Source organism: Cynoglossus semilaevis, chromosome 7 (assembly GCF_000523025.1).
Source record: "Cynoglossus semilaevis isolate Cse_v1.0 chromosome 7, Cse_v1.0, whole genome shotgun sequence".
Classification (NCBI taxonomy): domain Eukaryota; kingdom Metazoa; phylum Chordata; class Actinopteri; order Pleuronectiformes; family Cynoglossidae; genus Cynoglossus; species Cynoglossus semilaevis.
The window spans coordinates 13,116,683-13,118,371 of record NC_024313.1 but is presented as its reverse complement, the minus strand read 5'-3'; the positions used below and the strand labels follow the sequence as shown (position 1 = coordinate 13,118,371).

At 50.3% G+C, this 1,689-nt stretch overlaps 1 protein-coding gene across 1 annotated transcript in view; it reads right to left on the bottom strand.

The window, feature by feature from the left end:
* col12a1b (collagen, type XII, alpha 1b) overlaps nt 1-1,689 on the bottom strand; it is a 52,310-nt gene that overhangs the window by 35,283 nt on the left and 15,338 nt on the right. Inside the window, exons 15-16 of the mRNA XM_025057066.1 lie at nt 883-1,075; nt 358-482 (exon numbers count right to left, since the gene is read on the bottom strand). Coding sequence (XP_024912834.1) covers nt 358-482; nt 883-1,075 — 318 coding nt within the window. The remainder of the gene's footprint in view (nt 1-357; nt 483-882; nt 1,076-1,689) is intronic.

Below are 1,689 nucleotides of genomic sequence, written 5' to 3'. Positions count from 1 at the left end.
AGCGGTAATATACAACCCCACACTTCCCTGCTGCATGGTGGGGGGGGGGGGGGGGGGACGGAGACGAGGGGGGGTCCACTTGTTCTCTTTTTCAAGACGACCACCTCAAATCTGACGAGTGCAAACAGGTTAGGACACAGAACACTCCAACATTCACTGTGGATGAGCAGCAGCAGCAGCAGCAGCAGCAGCAGCAGCAGCAGCAGCCTTTAGCCTTTAGCCTTTAGCCTTTAGCTATGGATTCTTTATGCTGTGACTAGAACCACACCACATCTGCCGGGCCGGGCGGGGCTACTGGATCTTGGGGGGGGGGGGCTAATGAGGAGGAAATGAGGAGGGGGCCTTGTCAGTTTTTACCAGATGAGTCCATAGGAGGGGGCTCTGGAGGCTCCGACAGCGTGGTCTTCTCCTTCCCAGCCACGGGGACACTCTCCCCCCCGTCAAACATCCCACTCACATTCACCGTGTACGTGGTTCCAGCCCTGAGCACAGACCACAACAGACGCTGACGTCAACAAAAGGCACGGAAATGTGAACAACGCAAGTGTGACCTGGACAAGACCAGCTAGCCTTTAGCATTTCAAAAATATGACAAACACAGATCAACGTTATTCCAGAAGAACTCTAGTTTTAGAGTCCGTTTGGAGTTGAATCTGTACGAGTCCAGAAAAACGTCCAAAACTGGGCGTCAGCACAAAAGTTAAGGTTCAGAAAAGTTCAGAACAGAACAATACAAAAACAGGTATCTAGAAATAATTACAGACCATAGAGTCAAAATGTTCACTTCAGCTAACCGTTAACCACCTAGCTTACATTTAGCCAAGATAGCCTAGAAGGTCATAGCTAAAAGTTAGCTGTTATCCTGGGTGGAGGAAGCGTTACCTCAGCTCCTCCAGAACCACGGTGTTGTCGTAGGGTCCGACCATGAGCTCCCCTAGGTCCACGTCATTCCCAATGGGATGGAAGGTCACTTTGTATCCTCGGACGTCACCTGGTGCTGGATCCCAGGACACTCGGAAACTGTTCCTGGTGGGTTCTGAGGTGTGCAGGTTCTGAGGACTCTTGTACGGTGACACTGAAATGGAAAAAAAAGGGGCGGGACTTCCTGTCAAACACATGCACAAATAAATCCAATCCCAGATTTTTCCACAGCTGTTCATTGTTGATTCAGCCGGACCAGATTCAAGCCATTAGTCCATAAACCCAATCCTGACGTCCTGCTCTCTGGTCCTACAGCTCACTGTCATGCCGGGTGTGTTAGTAAATGCTAGCGTGTGTTTGAGCTAGTGTCTAACTGTGGTTTTAGTGCTGCAGTGTGGTGGCAACAGCGCCCCTTGTGGCAAAAATGTATTTCTAACCAGACACTCAAACCCAGAGTCAGTCCCAGAACCAGAACCTCAGATGTTTGGTTCTGAATCACAGACACTTCTAACTGTTGTGGTTTCAGAGAGAAACGACTCGTACGCCGATGACATCATCACCACTTGTATTTCTAATGGAAATGTTTCCTGTTTGACTGTTGTTTTAAGGTTTGACCTCCGGGGTCAGTGCTGACCTCCGGGGTCAGTGCTGACCTCCGGGGGCAGTGCTGACCTGGAGTGGTACAGTCTGAGACTGATAGGAACTGATGTTCAGATGGAACAGAGTCTGAGACTAGGATCACACTGGGGGGGGGGCTGAGATTAGGAT